At 51.4% G+C, this 18817-nt stretch overlaps 1 protein-coding gene across 1 annotated transcript in view; it reads right to left on the reverse strand.

Moving 5' to 3' along the window:
- Nucleotides 1-15926, reverse strand: part of doc2b (double C2-like domains, beta) — a 129185-nt gene extending 113259 nt beyond the window's left edge. Inside the window, exons 1-5 of the mRNA XM_066695538.1 lie at nt 14365-15926; nt 9297-9423; nt 8686-8829; nt 8321-8450; nt 5154-5240 (exon numbers count right to left, since the gene is read on the reverse strand). Coding sequence (XP_066551635.1) covers nt 5154-5240; nt 8321-8450; nt 8686-8829; nt 9297-9423; nt 14365-14371 — 495 coding nt within the window. The 5' untranslated portion in view covers nt 14372-15926. The remainder of the gene's footprint in view (nt 1-5153; nt 5241-8320; nt 8451-8685; nt 8830-9296; nt 9424-14364) is intronic.
- Nucleotides 15927-18817: the final 2891 nt, after the last annotated feature.

Raw genomic sequence — 18817 nt, forward strand, 5'->3', positions numbered from 1 at the left:
GACAGAAACTCTTGGCACGATTTGATCAGAAGAAGCCCTGAAGGGCCGGAGGATTTGCCGCGGCGAATTGGAGAAAAGATGCTTCCTGCGGGGAGCGACTCGCTGGCGTTCGTCTCTCCGAACACAATGTGCCGGTGACTGTACTTTACATCCTGGAGAAAGTAGGCCAAATTAACACCGTGCACATTATTGCCAGAGTTCTCCCAGATTTGATTGCAAATATCAGTTATATCTATGCAAATGTGAGGTGATATCAAAAACACGGGGTATTTATAGCAGGAAGCGTGGCACAAACAGGAGAGATAATCAGCACGGAGCCTTGATTTGAGCAGCCAAAATGATTTAGGACCCTTTAGCTAATTAATAAGCTTTTATATATACATGCATGTAGGTTTTGTTGTTTTGCGAGAAGCTTGTTCCAAACACGGGTCTCGAAAATGAGTAAACGCATCCCGTGTCTCTGGATAAGGTACAAATGAGAGGCTGCTAATTATGCTGATTAGTCCCAGAGTCACAGGCAGGAGAGGAAACGCACTCCTCCTCCTGAGAAAACAAGTGCTGCCGCTAATGAGATGGAAATGCTGTGCACTTAACCCCGTCAGTCCTGGGCCGCGCGACTCACAGGCCGGAACTGGGGATGAGTGAAGCCACAGGCGTCTCATCCGGTTAGAGGGAGACAGGGGAAGCCGGGTCTCTGGGAACGAGAGGCTGTGGTGGTCAGGTGAGAAGAGCCAGGCAGGGCACCAGAAAATAGTTTTAAACAGCAGCAAGTCCTCCCCGGATTTGCCTCGTTGTGTGTGTGTGACATTTAAAAGACCTTAAAACACACTGTCAAATCGTCCTCAGCTCCATTGTTGTCCATATGTTCTCAGACGCACACAAGGGCTGTGCTGTACTCTGGCAGGGCTTTGAGATTTTATTTGATGACTTTCAATGTATTTAGTGCCAAAAGGTGTCATTTCTATCCAGCGCTCGCTGCGTTTAAACGAGGAAATGCAAAGTATCGCCCTGGGAGAATCCGTCATTAGGTTTGTGATAATATCCTGGGCTTTTCTTTGGCTTGTTTTCACCAAAGCACTGAAAAATACTCAAGTGCAGACGGTTTATTATGATTACTGGATTGGATTACAGAACACATGAAATGCTCGACTTGTCAAAGTGAAAGCCTTTATCTGTAGCATCAACCCACTCAACTAGTCACTGAGTGAAACAATATTAGCCTTTTCACGCTAATTGGTTTGCCCTTTGAAAGATGAAGTCGCTGACGGGCCGAGCCGAAGTCAGGGTCTTCGGGGCTGCATGGATCGTGGGTGGCGCAGACCCCTCTCTCAGCTCTGTGATGGCAGGCGGAGATGAACAGGCAGAGGGGGTGTGAGAAAGAAACACACAAGATCTCGTGCACACACATCCCCCACTGGATTCATCATGCTGTATAAATATGACACAGACCCTCGCGGTGCGAAGCCAGAGAGATCACCTGCCTGGACGTTGTGTTGCTGTTTTGATTGGCTTCCCTTCCTTTAAACTGGGACCCGGGTGTTTCTCAGGAGCTACTGAACACAACTGTCTTTCTGCGGCTCCACATCCCAAACACGCCTGGTGATTCCACTGACACTAATCGGCCAACAGGAGTATTAACCTGTTATCCTATCAAACGCTTTGTTCACATCTTCGTTACAAACAGGGAGATAAATTAACTGGAAAACGATTTGTTATTACTTTATCACCTCTCCTGGTAAAAGAATGTGTTTGTGTTTTTCCAGGGAGAAAGAAACCTTCAGAAACATTAAAGTGAAAAACACACGGCAAGTGTAAATGCGATGAAGTACTGCTTAGGTTTTTCCAAGAGCCTTTTTTTCCCCTTTAATTTGCCACACAAGCAAGGCTCCAGTAACGAGCTCTGCTATAATGCTGAACGTATCCATTAGGAAGGAGAGAGAGATGTACTCAGGGCCATTAGTCTTCCCACGGCCACTCGGTGCAGAGCTCCGGCTGTCCTCACAGAGAAGGCTCTCGAGCAGCTCTCCTCTGGTACCGAGCTCCAGTACAGGTGAAGGACTGGAGGCCATGGGCGTCAGGACAGCGCAGGGCAGCGGCGCCCGCCGGTCCCGTCTTCCTGAAGGACACCTGGCCAGACATCGGCAGGAGAGCTGCTCTCATGGGTCACTTTCTTTTTGTGCGGATTCCCCCGGGGGTGGGCGTCCCATCGGCCCGTGACTCAGATCGCTCAGTCCGCCCCCGAAAGGTGAAAATGAAAAGATGAAGATGAAAGGTGGCGGTGGGGGGGCGCCGAGCTGCCACCTGTCCACCTGCCCAACTGTAGAGTCACTTCCCCCTCGTCTTACATAACCGCGATGATAAAGAGTCACGAAAGCCCCGACATTGCAGTCGTGCGCTCGATCCCGGGGGGTGAAGGGCTCCTCCGAGGGCCGTTATGCTACTGCAGGGAGAGGGGCGGGTGGGAGGTGTGAGAGCTGCCCGTACCAGCTGCCACTTCCACCGCCTCTCTTGGCGTGAAGTGGGTATGCAGTGCCGCTAATGACCCTCTCTGTGTCTGCGAGTGGCAGGGAGGCCTTAACTGACAGTAACAGGGAATAAATGGTATATTTCAGGCCCCCGTCCCCTCTCACCTGAGCCCGTCCCCCTCCTTTCTGGTGTCTTCAGCAGAGTAATGAAGGCACTGCTGTGAACGGCTGCAGATGGGTCTCCGAGTACCGGTGAAAAATGGTCACAGGGAGCGGCTGAAAGGCTCGGCGGTGCAATTAAATCACAGCCCTAACTGGCACTGGCCCCGAGACGAGCACCTCGGCCTGGAAACCTTCTCGTTTGCACAAAGCTTTGCCTCCTGGAGGTTTTGTAAGAGTTGTGTAAGAGCAAAAGCATCCTCTTAAGATCGCGTTCCTAACAGAGCTTTTCCCCTGATCATAAACCTCCCTTTACAGAACAGGCTTGTTATCTTTGCACAAGCGGTGTAATCAAGCATTGCACAGCAGCTAGTTTGCAGATCTGTAATTTAAGGAAAACCAAGGAAAAAATAAACATCGAGCTCCGACAAAAGCCTAGCACAGAACAAAATATATATATATATATATATATATATATATATATATATATATATATAAATGCATTTTTATATTTGTATGGTTTGACAGCAAAGCCTGGGCAGGTTGTATTATTATTTTATCTAGTCAGGGGGTTACCCCGCTGCGGAGAAAGGTTTCTGAGAGTGGCGGCAAGTTTCGATGGACGCAGCGGCAGACTTTGTTTGAGGGAGTTTCATTATTTACTCTCCTGTTCGTTCATTAATTCCTCGAGTGATGAGAACCTCATAGCACACACACGGGCACCGCGGGGCGGAGGTGCGAAACGGACGGGACATGGGACAGATGACCAGCGAAAGGGGGAGTCTGTGTGTGAGTCAGCGGGGCCACAGCGATGTCCATCTGGGGCTTTACCAGCAGCTCAATAAAACGGTCACTTTCAACCCCAGCGCTTGCGTCTCGCACATCGTTTTTCCATGCGTTTAGGTTTTTTATGACCCACCGATCGGGCATCACAGCGTTTCACTCTGGTTCTGGCTCTGTGGAAAAGCTCTGGCCCCTTTTCTCCTCCCCACACCTCAGAGAGAAGCCACTCTAACAGCACAGCGGGCCGATGAAGTGTCTGTCATCCCTGCATTAATCGCTTCTCCCACATTCACAACAGCTTCCCTTGTAAACGTGGCTCCAAAGTCGCACAGAAGGAACCCGATGTTATGTATTTATTCTTTTTACAGTGCGATGCCCTCTGCTTCCCCGCCAGCCCTCGGCCTGAATTATTCATCGACAGGCGCTCTGGCTCTCCTCCGCTCCCATTCATACGCACAATGTGGCAGAATCACTCTCCCTCCCTGAACAGCCAAGACTTCAATCCAAACACACAACCACCGCAGGACCACGGAATAATAAAAGTTGCCTTAAAGCGCGGAGTTTGTTTCCTCAATCGAGTTCAACCGAGTAACGAAGAGCAAACAGACCGGAACGGAGCCGCACCTCCACGCCACGCACATGGGAAACACAAACCCGGGACCTACAGCTCTCCTTCTCCAGGTGAGGAATGACAATGAACGAGTGACAGAGCTGTGTGTCTCCACTCTCTGGGGTGACATCTGGAGTGAGGCGTCGCAGGAGGAGAATCAAGCCACCCTGACAGCCCATCTGCTCGGCGCCGACGCCTCCGCACACTCAGAGCAGACGGTTGACTTTCACAGTCTAGTTACAAGTGAGGGCGTTCCTGCGCTCCGGCAGCCGGCTGCCACCCCCCAGTGCGTGTCAGTCAGACATGTGGCTCCCGGAAGCGTCTCCAGACTGAGCCACACACGAAGGGAAGGCTGGTTCCCACCAGACGCGTCACCGAGACGGCTGGCGGAGTCCAGAGGCTTGACTGTCTGTGGGAGATGAGTCCCGATGAAGTGACCACAGGGCCTACTGATCTCTGAAAGGGGTTCTAGCGTTCAGCCTGGCTGCCTCACGCCAACGCGGAGACGAGTCCTAATGGGCTCACAGTGGGGACACCATCTCGTTAAGAGAGAAGCCACAAACAAACTATAGATTGACCGACGAGGGGAAACTCATAAATTTCTGATCTGCGAGTTCGGAGAAGGAGTCGCCCATCAGGATCTCTGAGTGGCAGCAACTATCATATCCTAATCCCACGCCCACAGGTACATTTTAACACCTGCCTGTTCCCCCACTGAGACCCTGCTTCTCAAACACACTTGAGGAACAAGAAAAGAGACCCCTGAAAGGAGCTTTTCCAGATCAGCAGGGACACACGCACCCGGGGACACAAATGGAAATTGGGCTTCAAGGCATTCAAGACAGAAAACAGGAGACACTTCTTCACACAGAGAGGCGTCACAATCTGAACAAACTCCCCAGCGATGTGGCTGAAGAGACAATTTGGGAACATTCAAAAACAGACTGGATAGGATCCTTGATCACTTAGTTATTAATGGACACCAAACGAGCAGGATGGGGCGAATGGCCTCCTCTCGATTGGACACTGTTTGTCTTAAATATCGATTGCTGGAAATATGAGTAGAATTTAAAATCCCTGAATAAATATAGAGGATGTGGCTGCTGCTGCAACCTCAGTGCCCCTTGCTTTCTCACCTCTCTCTGTTCGCTGCAGATCTTGCACAGCCACAGCGATCTCTTCTGACCGCACAGCGTCTCGATCCCACATTTGGTGCACACTTTCTGCGAGAGAGAGAGAGAGAGAGAGAGAGAGAGAGAAAAAGCACCGGCCCGTTTTAGAGTCATCTGTCAATGTGCCATTAACACCAGCACAGCTAATCTCTCGCGGCTGTTCAGACATTAAGAGTAACAGGCTCTCAGCGGTGGTGAGTTATTGGACCGGGCCGCTCATGCCCGACACGGCCAGTTTTCTTGCAAAACTTTCTTGATTTCAGCTCGTCAATGATTTTCCTCCCTCTCCATCATTTCTCTAGAGTGAAAACGGAGCGGCTTGTAGTGAGTCAGAGAGGACAGACACACCGAGAGCAGTCTGAACAGCTGAATTTGGCCAGAGCTCCGATTCCCAGGACCGTATCAGGCATGCGCCGGACACACAGGGCCCCCAGCGAGGCCGGGACCCCCGTCACCTGACCCAGGGGGTTTGAATACCCTCGTGAGTCTGACAGAGCGACGGCAGAGTCCGGTCAGACCTGCTACGAACACAGATTGTGCCGAGACCCCACAGCCGCCCGTCTCCCGCACTAGAGGGCCCCACTCACAGCCCCTGACAGCACCGCTCTCATACAGTTTCTCTTTTTAACTCTGTGTTCAGTGACAGAGATGACTTTGCCACTTCAGGCTGACGAGGCTGGGCTCTGAACCGCAGGAACAGGTCTGACTCATCCTGCAAACTGGATCCTCGTTCTTCCGCTTGTCTCTGTGCCATCTGACGCGACGCACTCATGCGCTAAAGAAATAGCCTCTGCGCGTCACAGGACCTCCGTTCCAAGTGAAAGCGCTATAAACACACACAGGAAGCCAGGAAGTGGATATGAATCGTTCTCGGTAAAAGCGGAACATTAGATTTAATATTCGAAGAGCTCCTAATGATTATGTTTTTAATTTATACTATAATTGATCGTGCAAACCGGGTGCCGCAGCTCAGCGGAGAATACGCTCCTCAGCTCTTGCCCGGCTGACTCTGACCAGATTGAACACCAGACCCGGGTTCGAGACGTCTCAACTCCCACATCCTGACTTCTTGACCTCCTGACCTCCTGTCCTCGCTACACACAGGAGGGTGGGATCACAGTCTCAGTTAACTACTATGTATATCCGACTGTAAATTCATTAATGAGGTCGTTAACGTGTTCTGAGGCACACAGAGTCAAACCTGTGTTTAAAATGGTATCCAAAATAAGTACAACTAACACGGAGGGAGGAAAATCAGTCTCTTTCCGCCGTTGGCCTAGTCTGGCCCCTGGTGGCCTCTGTGTGTCTCTCAGAGTTTGAACAGCCAGGGCTCTACACTGCAGCTGCTTTCAAAGCTTTATAGATCCAGTCAGACGGCTACATTCTCCTCATGGTGCAGTTACAATGTTTCTGCATGATTTTAAAATGAAGCACCAGGTCTCTCCCCGTGGGCACAGGGCTCTGCTGTCTAAACACCCCTGATTGTCAATTCCACTCCTGCTGTTTTCTAAGCACGGCATCTTACCATGCAGACACCGGCCGAGCCACACAGATCTCTGCTGCCACCCTCTGGCCAACACTGCTGACTGCATCTCTCTCTGGGAATAAACACTTCAGACACACAACTGGAGTCGAAAGGTTCTTGGAACACAGTGACCTGGACCGAACCCTGATCCCGCCCGCCAGCGCCTCGGTCACGTGGTTCCAGGAATAACAGACACAGAGGGACAAGGTAAAGCCCTCAAACCCTGATTTAACCCATCCCTCACTCCCCAGACACCGGCTGCCTGCAGCTGCTGACCCGCGTTCAAAGCGCTCGTCCACAGGAGCGGCAGTCCTTACGGCGGTGTGGTGAGGAAGTTATTGCAGCAATACAGACTGGACAGAAACGCGTCTGTCAGCAGAGCACAGGTGTGACGATGTTGTGTGTGGGGCCACAGGGAAGATGCAACGATGTAGCAATGAGGATTTGGGACCATCATCGTAGCCGTCAATAAGCAACACTTTCACATCAGACCATAATGGCATTAATAGCCGAGACCGTCGACAGTTTATTGATTTCCCACCACTGCCCGGCAAACACCCCCTAAACAAGCCGCACTCACACTCAATGATTACACCTATATAATTGATGCCAGCCTACACTCATCAAGGGGTTTACACCGATTCTGCATCCGACTATTTTTTAACACGAATAAAAGAAAAAAAGAAGCAAAATGAATGAAAAACGATCCTCTTACACAAAGCATATTCATAATAGACTGTGATGATGCTTGTTCACTTTATTTTATTCAACACAGAAACAGTGTCTGACAGAGCGAGTCGGTGTCAAACCCTTCATGAGTAACACACCCCGTGTTCCACCTGCGGACAGACCCACGCACAACAGGACAATCAGAGTTCAGTGCAAGACGTTTTATGTATATTTTATGATTGGGATTATGAATGTGAAATTAATCCAGCGTTTTAATTCCACGGAGCATCTTAACATCCTGTAATGAAGGAATGAGGGGGGAAACACGTTTACTGTGTCAAATTATAAACGATTAAAGGCTGCGTTAATTAGCATATTCGTATAGCTGTCTTTTCGCTCTGCTCGTCTACATGCGATTGCGTGTGTTTTGGAGTTTTCGTTTTTTCCCAAAATGAAGAAAATGCGTCACAGTGAGTCGTATTCTGACCTAAACTGTCGTGAAAATGTGCTACAAGTCATTCCCACTACTGGACCCCACTCTCAGAGACTTTATGGCTGACTCCTGCCTCCTACTCTGAGCGAGGAGTAACTTTTCTCCTAAACTAACTTTTAGAGTGATTCCTAGGAGTCATTCTTGAACGCAGACGGGCTGAGATTCCCCTCCCGGGATGAAGCCTCGCCTCAGGGTGAATACGATTAAGGTGGAGCAACAGGGTGACGTGTGTGTTTGTGAATAAGCGTGGCGAGGGCGCGGCGGTGCGAGAGGCGGGCACACAGCGGGGGGCGGAAACAAGAGCACCCATCCTCCAAATAATCCCAGATACGTCACTCATATATATTTCACACATGAGCTGACAGCCAACATGGGGAGAGAGGGGAGTGAGGTGTGAGAGAAGCCAGGGGCCCCGGTTCCCAGGGGCCCGGCCGGTTTGCCCACCTTGCGGCAGTCCTGGCAGAAGACGGACGAGGTGCCCAGCAGGCCCAGCAGCTCCCCGCACAACAGGCACTGGGACTGGCCATTCCCCACCGCGCTCTTCCTCATGTTCTCCAGCCGCTCCACCAGACGCCTGACGCACAGACAGAGAGGGACATGGGGACACGAGGACAAACAGAGAGACACACACGGACACACAGAGACAGAGAGACACACAGAGATATAAAGACCACTCACACACCTGCACTACTGAGCGAGAGGACTGTGTGTGGGTGTCTGTGTGTGTGTGTGTGTGTGTGTGTGTGGGTGTGCGTTGGGGTGGGGTGGGGTGGGGTGCAGTGCCGTGCCGGGGAGCTGGGCTCTCGTACCCGATGCGGAGCTGCTCAGTCTGGTCCAGCTGCTCGGCCCGCCGGATGACGCGGACGATGGCCTCCAGCTCCTCCTCGCTCAGTGTCTGGCTCTTCTGCTGCCGCTCCGAGCGGAACGTGTGGACCGACCAGCCCGCCTGCAGCCTGGGGACACAAAACATACGCAGCACTGAGCGCAGGGGCCACACACAGACACACACACACACACACACACACACACACACAGCACTGAGCGCAGGGGCCACAGACACACAGAACAAAAATATATTCTGCTTATGGCACTGAACTGGACAGGCCAGGGACAGACTGAATGAACTCCAGGTGAACTCCAGGACGCTGCCCTGGGACTTGACACCATTCCAGCACTTGGGGGAGGAAAGATGCAAAGAAAAACAGGAAGACAGGAACATCTGTTACTGAACTGAAAATAAACAAAAACAGCTGCAGGGACTGAGGACCCCCTTGTGTCTGTATTGAAATGACACTGTAGACACCAGCCAAACCCAGAGCCGCACTCTGGGGTGAACAGGTAACGGTGAGGGGGCAGCCCTGCATCAATACCGCACTGACGAAGGCCCGGCCCTGTCCCCCGCAGCCCGGCAGACACTTACTTGGCCCTGAGCGCGAGCTGCCGGTCATTGGGACACACCCACTGGTTCATCCCGTTGCCAAATATAGCGTCCGTCATCTCTGGGGTTCGCGGGGCTGCAGACACACCTACCAACGCAGCACAGGCACCTGGGGGGCCGGGGGGCACAGCGCAGGGAGGGTTAAAAAGAAAAGCAACAAAAATCACAAGAATTAAATCTCAAATCAAAATCGCAAATACTCTGAAAACAGTTTGACTACTTCTATATCAGAGAAACCTTTGAACCAATCATCCATTAGATCACTATGTTTTCAGCAGCAGAGACGTATTCCTGGACAGTTGGAAACACCTGCGCGTTTCTCAGGTCTTTCCCAATCTCTCACTTTCTCTGTTCTACTCTGAGCGAAGCGGAGGGGTCTGTCTGTGTGTCAGTGGCTCCCGACCCCCTCTGGGCTCGCACACAGACGACGCCACCAGACAGCGGACCTGCGCGTCTCTCCTCTCCAGACCTGCGCGTCTCTCCTCACCTGCGCGTCTCTCCAGACCTGCGCGTCTCTCCTCTCCAGACCTACGCGTCTCTCCTCTCCTCACCTGCGCGTCTCTCCTCTCCAGACCTGCGCGTCTCTCCTCTCCAGACCTGCGCGTCTCTCCTCTCCTCACCTGCGCGTCTCTCCTCTCCTCACCTGCGCGTCTCTCCAGAGAAAGCTGCGACAGAAACATCTGGGTTTCCAGGCAACAGCTTGAAAGCGGCCACGGCCCGGGGGCAGAGATAGCGCTGTTGACTTTGGCCCGGGAGAGCAGGGAGGCGTACGCAGGATGGGGACAACAGGTGTGGAGTGAATAAGAAGGCGGGACTTGAGTCGGGGGCTTCACGGGGATCTGGCACGGGGGCATCGAAATAAACAAACTGCAGCTCCATCCGAACACTCACTCTGATTAAGTCCCCGGTCATGGCACTGACACTGGTTTTCAACAACAATAAAAAGCCCAAAGAAGGCAGAATGATCACAGTTTATGTCCTACTGCCCTGGGTGGCTCCTGAACAGTGCAGTTCAGATGTTTGATATTGAAGCACAGACCTTTCGAGCAAATAGACAACTCGGAGAGAAAAGGTCTCGCGCACAGAAAGCTCGGTTATCATCCTGTGCAGCACGGAGCCGCACTGACCGAAGCTTGTGCTCCAGATAAATACAATCCAATTAGGACCAATAATGGAGATCAAAAGGACGGCGGAGCTAAAAGCCACCTACGTCCTGCAGACGAGTGCCTGACTGTGGATATCAGAGCAGAGCACTTAGCTTTGAACAAACAGCTGCCTGTGATGCGAACGCAGAGTGGTTCCTGGCAACGGATGAGTCACGTCTCTGGCCCCCCGCCCTGCAGACCTCTCTCTCCTCACCGGGCAGTTAGAGTGCTTTACCCTCCCGGTGAGCCGCCAGGAGGGTGTGTGGGTGGCAGTGAAACCCACTGTTACCCACTGGGAGAGAAGAGACATCCTCCTGCCCAGGGCTGTTAATCAGTCCTCAGTGGGCTGTGGATCAGGATCTCAGAAGATAGTTACACAACGTGAGATCACCACAACAGATGCCATGTGATGCCATGTGATTTGTACACACTGCCCGAGCTCACCGAACCACACGGGTTTCGGAGTCCGGAGTCTGCGCTGCTCTCGATGCCAGGTGACCTGCATTAATTAGGCCATGACTTATCTGGATTATTGGCAATGCTTATCCTTAGAGAAATAATCAATAGCAGGGCTCAGGCAGGTCAGGGGCAAATGCCATCCAAATGCCACGACTGCCCTCCTAAAATTGATTGGTACATCTGTCTCCTAAACAAGGAAGTGACCTCGCATGGAGCTGGGAGCCAATCCATACCAATCACTGCTTTTTAACTTGCAATCGATCGATTCATTCTTTTGTTTTGATTTGGGTCTGGAGAGACAGACCATGTGACTTCCTTTTTCAGCAGCTCCTCTTTGAGAGGAGATTCACATCTCTCGAGAGACGGCTGTGGGCACATTTTGGAGACGCATCAATCTTTGTTGACGCCCGGTTTCTCCTCAACAATCTGTTCTCCCTTCTTAAATTTCCACTTTGTTTAAACATCTTCTTCCTCTCTCTCTCTCTCAGGTTAAATATTCATCGTTACATTTCTGCGACTGCCAAACGAAGATGTGAATAAACAGGAGTAAACACAGTAGCATTTAGAAGGCCTAGCAACAGCATGGGCACAGACAGAAATGAGGAGAAACTCATCTCGCATTTCCACAAAGATAATGCAGAACCAGAGCAGCGAGCGTCACCCTGCAGGGGCAGACTGTGTCTCAGCCTTAATAGACTAGCGCAGAGCAGTCAACTTTTTAAACTGTGATACAGAAGCAGTTTCAAACACCCAACTACTGTCACAGTGAATACAGACGAGCTAACGTTATGCTTTGAAGATAAAGGGATTACACTGTGAAATGCCAACAAAATAACTCAAAAGCTGCCTAGAAGGAAAATAAAACTTCTGAAATACCCTCATTAAATAACAACCGCTCGCTGAAAGGAAATGATATCTTCCTCTCTCTTCTCTTTGCTTCATACCTCCGACTTCATGAGCCTTTGATTATTCCAGTTCTACCAGCCGTGGGGAGAGCGCTCTGTCCACACAGACCTGGGGAAGCCGGAGCTGTAACAGCTAATGGCTGTGAGCCGTTTCGACAGCCGCTGAGAGAGGAAAGTGCCTGTTGATCATTTACACGTTGTGCGTCTCAGGTGAAGCTCAGTGGCGTCAGTGTGTGGTTTAACGCACGGCTGGCTTTACAAACGAACGCCCTGAATTAAAACACACACAGCCAGGGTTTCCAGGCAGACCTCACCGCCCTGCTGTTTTATTTAGGTTAATGCCGTTCAAACCCATCCTTTTAATTACTCCGGCAAGCCTGCGCTGGCCTGGGTAATTAAAGGCACCAGGTGTGAGGTTTCTGGTCTCTAGGGGGGCAGCGGAGGTCAAGGCTTACTCACTTTGGAAGAGGACTTGTTTTCTGTGTGTTTTTTAATTAGATCAGGAGCAGCTACAAACGAGGCATTTGATTCTCGCTGTGCTTTGGACACTCGGCACGTTGCTGTGATTTTCCACGAGCTCATAACGAACCCGGGCTCAGAGTGACTCTTAAACCGCTGTGGCCAATCCATGCGCCCCAGATATTTCTCACAAACACAGGAGCCATCAACAGGAATATCACAGACCCTACAACTGTTCCAGCATAAACTTTCCATGCACTCAATACTGCTCAGTGCAGAAACAAAACACGGAACAGATCATTCCCCCTGCAAATACAGGCAGATAACCTTTATAGCACAAAGAATCAAAGGACAACAACAACAAGAGCATCTCCCTGCCTTGTAGAGGACACAGCCGGTGATTCGTTTGTCCCCAAGTGTCTGACAGAGAGACACAGATTTTAACTTTCTCTCTGTATTGCTCAAGAGGGTGAGAGAGACACTAGCCTTTCTTATTTTAGCTTGGCTGTCATCTGCCTTGTCACACACAGATCAGGAGAGACAAGTCTGGGGCTGTCAAACAGTGGCAAACTCGCTCCCAGCTCCACGATGCAGCGACGCCGGAGAAAAACAAAACCCCAGTGGAGACCGGCGACACCGCCCCCCCGCACCAATCGCTCTCCCTCCCTTTAAGACCACGAGGGAGTTTGGCTTCGCTCCCAGGGGCATCAGCCAGGTTGAAAGCAAACAAAAGAGAGTGTGTGCAGAGCAAACAACCCAGAGAAAGGAGAGCTCACCGTGCGCCGGTCCGGCGGGGCGGGGGGTCCGCCGTGGGGGGGTGGGAGCAGGTCCCTTTGTGCAGAACGACCCGAGGAGAGCCCGAGGAGTGACTATGTCAGGGTAGGACTCGCTCTGCCCGAGTCTTCTGCTCTCACTGGCTGCCTGGCTGGCTGCTCACGTGACGAGAAACAAATCCTCCTGAAACATCCTGTTCCACCAAACGCAGGGAGCGGGGGGGCACAGGACTGTCTGACAGGCGAGAGCACGGCGGAGTGACGGAGTCCACACGCTCAGCTCAGGGCAACATCTGACCCCCGTGCTTCCTGCTCTCTGTAAAACTGGATCTTTCCAATTAGGCTGCAAGCACAGCAGATATTTATATTCCTATTCATGCAGGGCCGTACAGTACCTGGGCTCAGGGGATTAGACTGCAGCACTCACTCAGGACCCGCCACCTTTCTGACCCTCACAAAGAGTTTACTACGGTCGAAGCACGGTACAGTGTGGTACAGCATAGGTGAATCGGACCACGGCAAGAGCAGGGAGGTTAAACCGCGACAGAAAGGAAGACCGTGGCAGAGTCCAGTCCACTTGAGAACTAGTCACCCAATCAAGCAACGGACTCTGTAGCCCTTCAGTACCAGCCTACAGTTTTTACCAATCTCTCCGGGCCCCGAGGAGTTAAAGCCCAGCCCGACCCCGACCCCGACCCTGACCGAGCTGCCACTGTCCAGGACAATGCAGTCCATAACTCCTCCTCCTTCCTCCGTCCTGCTCCGGAGTCTCTTCAGCCTTTATCTCCGCAGACCAGGCACGGTTTTCCCAGAGCTGAGCCGGCTGGTCAGTGTGTACTTTGGCACGCGCTGTGTGTGCCTGTGAGTGTGTTCACTGAGGAGGCGGGCTCCTTGACCCGAGGTACTGCTGTGCTACTCCGAGACACAGCACAGATGCTGACCTTACACTCGATCATGTCTGAATATTAGCTAGTTGTTATAGTTGTCACTCATGTTATTCCGGTCTCTCATTACAGTCCATCCCTCAGGGGGCTTTGCTCATCTCTCCCAGCTGGGCCGGGGTAACTGGTACCAGCTCAGAAATGCCACGTGAAGGACCGGACCTCACTAAACCATTAAGTAGCTGTATTCTGTGTCACACCATGCCTTAAAAACAACAAGCATGACATGCACCAATTTCATACAACAGTCACAGATTATAAGAAGAGGGTCGTTATTTCCCACAGATGTCAGAGCACAACAACGCAACTTGCAGTCTGACAGCAGCAGTGCGATGAAAAGCACATCACTGAAACACACAAGCGCCTACCGCCCATCCTCGCAGCGCGGCTCCGTCTACAGGTGCTCCTGGTGAACCAGTCGTTCAGTCACTTCCCGAGACGCTGCCCGGCGGAGCTCGATACGGCACAGACGTGAGGAACTCCCTCCCCCAGGCCGGCCGCAGCGCCTGCTTCTTCCCCGGCGGCCGAGACGCTCTCTGTGCTGAGCTCAGTCCCTGTGGTGCTGCAGCGCTGTGCGGAGGAGAGCCCAGCTGAGCGCAGCGCTGTGGACCTTACACAGCACCCCCCACGTAAAACCTGTACGCAACTGCTGACAGACACAGATGCAGAGCAGCAGGGCTGAAGGACTCGGGTGGGACAGGATTCACTAACACTCTCTCTCACTCTCTCACACACACACACACACACACACACATCTACACCCACGCAGTCTCTCACAGACGGTGGTTATTTGATACACAAACACTCACACACCTGAAAATCAGGCGTTTGACACCAATGGGGGTTCCCGTTTAAGCAGGGAAATGGCTCCTCCTGGCATGTAGTCAACTTGTTGAGCCCCCTGGCACGACAGCAGCTGTGGGGACGGCCCAGCTCAACATGCAGACCGCGCTCGCCAGCTGTGTGGTGGGGGGGCTGTTTTTGCCACAGCTGAGAGCGGGGGGGAGGGGTGAGGATGAGTCTAAAGTGGCCTTCTTGTGAACACTGGGTGACACTTTAGGCATCTCCCTTCTGTATTGAGATGAATTCCCACTACAGGGAGATGTGTGTTGGTGTAGATGTAGGACCGAACACAACTGACACCTTTAAAAAACAATACACACAACGGATCACAGGAGACGGGTCCTAGGAGAACTAGTCACCCCTTCAGTGAGACTGTAGTGTTTAACCTACGACACACACACACTACGAACAAAGACAGACACACACACTCATACATACAGAGAGAGAGACAGAGACATATACACACACTAACACAGAGAGACAGAGACAGACACTCACACACACACACAGACACTCATACATACAGAGAGAGAGAGAGACATATACACACACTAACACAGAGAGACAGAGACAGACACACACACACACACACTCATACATACAGAGAGAGAGACACACACACACAGAGACACTCATACATACAGAGAGACACACACACACAGACACTCATACATACAGAGAGACACACACACACAGACACTCATACATACAGAGACACACACAGACACACAGACAGACAGACAGACAGACAGACACAGACACTCATACATACAGAGAGAGAGAGAGACATATACACACACTAACACAGAGAGACAGAGACAGACAGACACACACACTCATACATACAGAGACACACACACACACACACACACTCATACATACAGAGAGAGAGACACACACACACAGAGACACTCATACATACAGAGAGACACACACACACAGACACTCATACATACAGAGAGACACACACACAGACACTCATACATACAGAGAGACACACACAGACAGACAGACAGACACAGACACTCATACATACAGAGAGAGAGAGACACATATACACACACTAACACAGAGAGACAGAGACAGACACACACACAGAGACACACACACACACACACACACACACACACACACTCATACATACAGAGAGACACACACACACACACACTCATACATACAGAGAGAGAGACACACACACACACTCATACATACAGAGAGACACACAGACAGACAGACAGACACACTCATACATACAGAGAGAGAGAGAGACATATACACACACTAACAGAGACAGAGAGACACTCACACACACACACACACATACATACAGAGAGAGAGACACACACACACACACTCATACATACAGAGAGAGAGACACACACACACACACAGAGACACTCATACATACAGAGAGACACACACACACACACACACATACATACAGAGAGAGAGAGACACACACACACACTCATACATACAGAGAGACACACACACACACACACTCATACATACAGAGAGACACACACACACAGACACTCATACATACAGAGACACACACAGACAGACAGACAGACACAGACACTCATACATACAGAGAGAGAGAGAGACATATACACACACTAACACAGAGAGACAGAGACAGACACAGACACACACACACACACACACACACACACACTCATACATACACAGAGAGAGAGACACATTCAGTGTGACGGCAGGAGGTGGTAACGGTCAGTAAATATGAATTATGGACCCTACGGCTCCATTACCGTTATCCGGGTCCCTCCACGGCCTCCTCGGTCACATGACGTCACCCCGCGCTGTATCATCAGATAGCGATGACGCGTCATCATTTGCGAATATATATCATACTTATATACAGGGAGCGGCACTACATATCCAGCGTGCTATTCAAAACCAAGACCCTTAGTGGGGGTCAAAGTTCAACACTGTGTGTGTCACTGCGCTCACGTGAGGGATTGCGGTGGAAACCACGCATGACCTCGAGTGACCCGTTCACACGCCCGCACGGAGGTTTTCCGCAGACTTCGCTTTGTGCTCGTAATGATCTTCAGATGTGTCACAGCATTCAGACACACTGACACACACTCACCAACATGTGTCACAGCGCTGTGCGAGTGATGCTAGTGACAGCCAGGGTGTCATCGGCCCAGATGACAAACACATGAACGTTCATGGTATTTAAGGAGGCAGAACTTTACCAAGGAATTGGGTGCCATGTGTCGCGTTGTGTGCTTTTATTTCCGCGTTCGTGACGTCGTGATTGTTGAAGTCTGCGCAGTCCGGCTGTATGTTCGAGCTGGACGTGTTCTCCAGTCCGGGGCTCGTATTACCAGCCTCCCAAAGCACGGGATGGTTAATGGCAGGTGTCAGGGCCGAAGTGGCCCTTATCATAGGAGCCCAGTGACGATGTGACGTCACTCCCCGTATCACGGTGATGGAGACGTTGATCAGCACCGGGTCTTACCTGCGCAAGCGCTGTGGAGGACGGCAGTGCCTCAGACTACAAGCACCGGGAGCATGATCCACACATGAACACTGGGAGGTGTGTGTGTGTGGTGCTGGTTGCTGACACTGGTGTGTGTGTGTGGTGCTGGTTGCTGACACTGGTGTGTGTGTGTGTGGTATTGGTCACTGACACTGGTGTGTGTGTGTGTGTGTGTGTGTGGTGCTGGTCACTGACACTGGTGTGTGTGTGTAACTTTATTACTCTCCTCTCGAGTCTCACAGCGCGCGGACGCACAGCTGCCTGGACACAGCCGACAGCGCGCAGGGGCTGCTGGGAAACCATCAAACGCGTCATCACAGCCCAGATCCCAGACTGGAGTTTCTGAAGATACTGGTTTGCCTGTGACAGACCTACTTATTAATATACATGACTGTTGAATGTGTCTTAGGGTAAAACGCAGGCCAGTGTCAGTGACAGATGGTAGATAAGTCCGAGTAGCTGTAGTGCAGTTTGGAATAGGAGTCTTTGCAGACATGATGACGTATCATCATACCTCGCTGGTTAGAAGGCAGAGACCCAGAGCTTTCCTTTGCCAGACAGCCGACAATCCCTGCCATGTCTGTATCAGTCCTCCTCCCCATCCCAGGCCTCTCCACACAGCACAGTCCATAGTGTTGGCATGATCTCTCCATGTTCTTACCTCAATCACTAGCAAGCTCCCGAGTCTGCATCTGAACCCACATCCTGTTATCTTCTAGACCAACACACCACACTTACTTGCTGAGAGATCTGGTGTGTCAGCCTCACACTGCCCCCTCCGGCACTAAAACAACACACAAGCACCCGATCCTCAGAAGACAAGGGCTCCAGCAGGACTTGCCCGCTTTGAGACAGCTCCCTGCTTGGTGAGCCACACAGGACTTCACATACACGTTAGAAGATGTGCCCTGTCCACCGCACAGTGGACCCTCCACACCACACCAAGCACAAAAAACAGATCGGTGGAAGAAAGATGCTGCAGTGAGACACGCAGGACTCTGCACTTGTGCTCAGATATCTACCGTGTCCAGCTCACACTGCTCTGCATGTCACTGGGCATGTGATCTGTGTAGCTAGAGCCGGAGGTCTGGCACAGATGATTCAATGATTAGCCCGATTAAAACTCTTATTGTGTTCTCGCAAAGCCCCGGCTGCCTCATGGCTTACTTCCCCTCTGAATTTCCTCCTGGTTCACAAGACATGCGAGTGACTTCATCGCAGGCCCTCGGTCTCACAAGTCAGATACATCTGTTGTGTGTTTAACCCCCACCCCCCACATAAAACAACAACGCATTTATGGATTTTAAACCACTGTGTTCTGGCCCATGTCCGGTAGTTGCGTGAAAAGGATTAAAAAGAAAAACAATGTGTCTACTTAGTAAAAGCAAAGTGCACGATATACACCGAGAAGGGACAAATACATACGCAGATCAACAGAGTCTAATGTCTGCAGGTCCCTGATGCGC

Source organism: Amia ocellicauda, chromosome 22, assembly GCF_036373705.1.
Source record: "Amia ocellicauda isolate fAmiCal2 chromosome 22, fAmiCal2.hap1, whole genome shotgun sequence".
NCBI lineage: Eukaryota > Metazoa > Chordata > Actinopteri > Amiiformes > Amiidae > Amia > Amia ocellicauda.